We start from the raw sequence: 2,974 nt of genomic DNA, 5'->3' as shown, positions 1-2,974 counted from the left end.
ATTTAGAGAGATAGAGATAGACATGTAAGAGAGATAAAGGGAGATAGTGCAGACAGGTAAATCAAATTTAGATAGTGACATATAACAAATTCGGATATTGGTATTGACTTTGTTTAAAATTCTAAGTAATTGTAGGTAGCAAAATAATAGCGTGTGTAAAGTTCTTACTCCATGATTATAATACAACAACTTTAGGTGAACGATCTGCAATTGTGTAAATATGAGGATCCAGTTCATTTTATTATATGCTATGTATATGAATATATATATATATTTTATTAGTTGATAAATGATGTTGGACATGTAATTAACCAAAAACATTTCACTTTCTCTTTGCATCATTAGTCAACAATAGGTACGTAAACATATATATATATAAATAATAGATAGTGATTAGAGAGGAATTGAGTGGGAACAATGAATGTAATAATAATATATCAATTGGAATTAAACTTGTAATTACATTTAATACATTAATATTTCAATTTAATTAATTATGAAATATTTAATAATTATATAATATATTATACTTTTATTGAACATTTATTATTTATAAATTTTATTATAATATACATATCATAGTAATTATAGAAATCATATATATATATATATATATATATATATATATATATATATATATATATATATACATATACATTTTAAATTACACTTAATTATTTTGTATCCTATTTTAAATATTTAATTCAAATGTTAAAATTATATTTTATAATTTCAAATTATTAATATATACATACATTTATATATTTATGTATACATATTTATTTACAAGTAATTTTTCGTGAATCGTCGAGAGCAGTCAAAGGTCAAATGAATTCATGTAAACAGTTTCAAAATTTTGTAACTCAATATCACAGACTTTACTTATCTTGTCGAAATCATATAAGATTTAAGTTTAAATTTGGTCGGAAATTCCCGGGTCGTCATAGGATTGTTGGCTGTTTATTTATTTTACTACGCAAAAAAAAGCGAAAAGATCAGACCAAAAAGAGGCCCAACAAAAATGCTAATAACTTGGGGAAAAGAACAAGGAATTCGAACCACTATTTTGTTTAATAATTTTGGGTAACCAGTTAGTAAAACTACTAGTGAACTCACCTATTTCTTGGGAACCATGGCCAGGAGAAGCATATATTGCCCAGTCTATAGGAGATGGAGTAAACTAAGTTCTGATAAAAAGAAACATGTTGCTAAAAGAAAATCGTTGCTTAACATAGTAAATGTACATATTCAGAATTCTGTATTTGTACTAATAGTTCACTTAATTGATCAAGTTACCTGTTATTATAGTAGTTGAAATTCGATGTTCCTGATATTGCTGAAGGGTGGATCTTGAGATCATTAGGGAGGAAGGTAAAGAATTGGAGGGCAAGATTAAAAAAGCAATACTATGATCCAACTTTATCACTCCAAGAACAGTATAATTCTAGGTGTTCACAAGTCCAAGAAGATCATTGGCAAAAACTTGTAAGGTACTGGAATAGAAGACGCAACAAGGTATGCAATTGTTATCCTGCCACATCTTATATATTACTTATATCAATGTATTGTCTTTTATGAGACATCACTTTCCTACCTCAGCAAGTTAGTGAAAAAAACAAATCGAACCGGGCGAAGAAGAAGCTGATGCAACTCACTAGAAAAAAGGGTTATACACGTGTTCGAGAAGAGATGAAGGTAATTAATTAAAGAGGAAAAAGTTATTTTATGATAAATGTGGATATCATTTATTGTTAAACCAATTTTAGTTTAATTGAAACAGGCAAATAATAATGGTCAAGAACCAAGCCGTTTTGTAATGTTTGAAAAGTGTTTCTCTAATAACGGCAATACAAATTTCTTGGAAGCTAAAGATGCCATTGTAAGTAATATTGTTACTAGTGTCAATTTTTTGACTGAATGATTTTGCTCATGTGAAATATTTCTGTTACGTTGATCAAACTATTTTAACATGTGGATTCTGACTTACGATGTTTATTATGCTTGATACAGCGTGAAATGAATGAACTTAAAAAGAACATTCCACCTGGTACAAGTGATGAGCCTGGGCTAGATGACATTTTCTCGAAGGTGAAGGGAAACGATAAATATAGAAATGCTGACCTATACGGCTTAGGTGTCCGGGCTACTGATCTATGGGGTATAACACCATCTCGTATTGCTTACACATGAGAGAATCAAATGCTAAATTCAAGGATCGTGGAATTAGAGGCGGAAAAAGCACAACTGAATCGGGAAAAGAATCATTCCAACAGTTAGGGATGGCATTGGGCGAGAAAAAACCCGTGAATCGTGGGTACCCGATCCGCGATGGGCGGGTAAACTCATTAAATCTTACCCGCGGCCACGGGTACGGGTAAAAATTTATACCCGCCAGAGGGTCGCGGGCGGGGGCACGGGTATATACAACCCGTCGCGGGTAAAACCCGACCCGTGAATACATGATATTTTTCTTAATTTACCCGCGAGTTTATACTTACAATTATTAATTTTGAAAGTTAATTAACTTGTAATTGAATAATGATTAATAATTTAATATTATATACAAGTAAAAAACTTAATTTTCACATCATTTTAGATATAATTTGTACATATATTTTTATAAATAATAAAATTATTTGTGTTTTCTAATAAAAAAGTTGGATATATTATTACCCGCAGGTCACGGGTACCCGCGGGTCACGGGCATGGGCAAAACATTTTTACCCGCGGGCGGATAACGGGTCTCAAGGTTCAAAAAAGAAACCCGACGGGCTGGTCGCGGGTATATAGAACCAGTGCCTGTTACCCGCGGGAGCCATCCCTACCAACAGTGATTCAACTATTTCCCCAGCTACCTCACCAGTCGTTGAACCTCCACCTTTAGGGGTATGTTTATGTTATAAAAAACTTTGTCTTCTCAATGTTTAACTCTTATTTTGCTGTAAAATGATATTCAGGTTCAGTCTGAAGTATA

General features: G+C 31.8%; 1 protein-coding gene across 1 annotated transcript; it reads left to right on the top strand.

The window, feature by feature from the left end:
* Positions 1-1,132: 1,132 nt before the first annotated feature.
* On the top strand, positions 1,133-2,190 carry LOC139849289 (uncharacterized). Its single transcript, XM_071838945.1, has 5 exons — positions 1,133-1,240; positions 1,312-1,515; positions 1,600-1,695; positions 1,781-1,879; positions 2,011-2,190. Exons 1-5 carry the CDS (start codon positions 1,133-1,135, stop codon positions 2,188-2,190), a joined length of 687 nt encoding a protein of 228 aa, XP_071695046.1.
* The last annotated feature ends 784 nt before the right edge of the window (positions 2,191-2,974 follow it).

Source organism: Rutidosis leptorrhynchoides, chromosome 5 (assembly GCF_046630445.1).
Source record: "Rutidosis leptorrhynchoides isolate AG116_Rl617_1_P2 chromosome 5, CSIRO_AGI_Rlap_v1, whole genome shotgun sequence".
Classification (NCBI taxonomy): domain Eukaryota; kingdom Viridiplantae; phylum Streptophyta; class Magnoliopsida; order Asterales; family Asteraceae; genus Rutidosis; species Rutidosis leptorrhynchoides.
The sequence above is the reverse complement of the archived record's forward strand: the minus strand, read 5'-3'. Positions and strand labels throughout refer to the sequence as shown.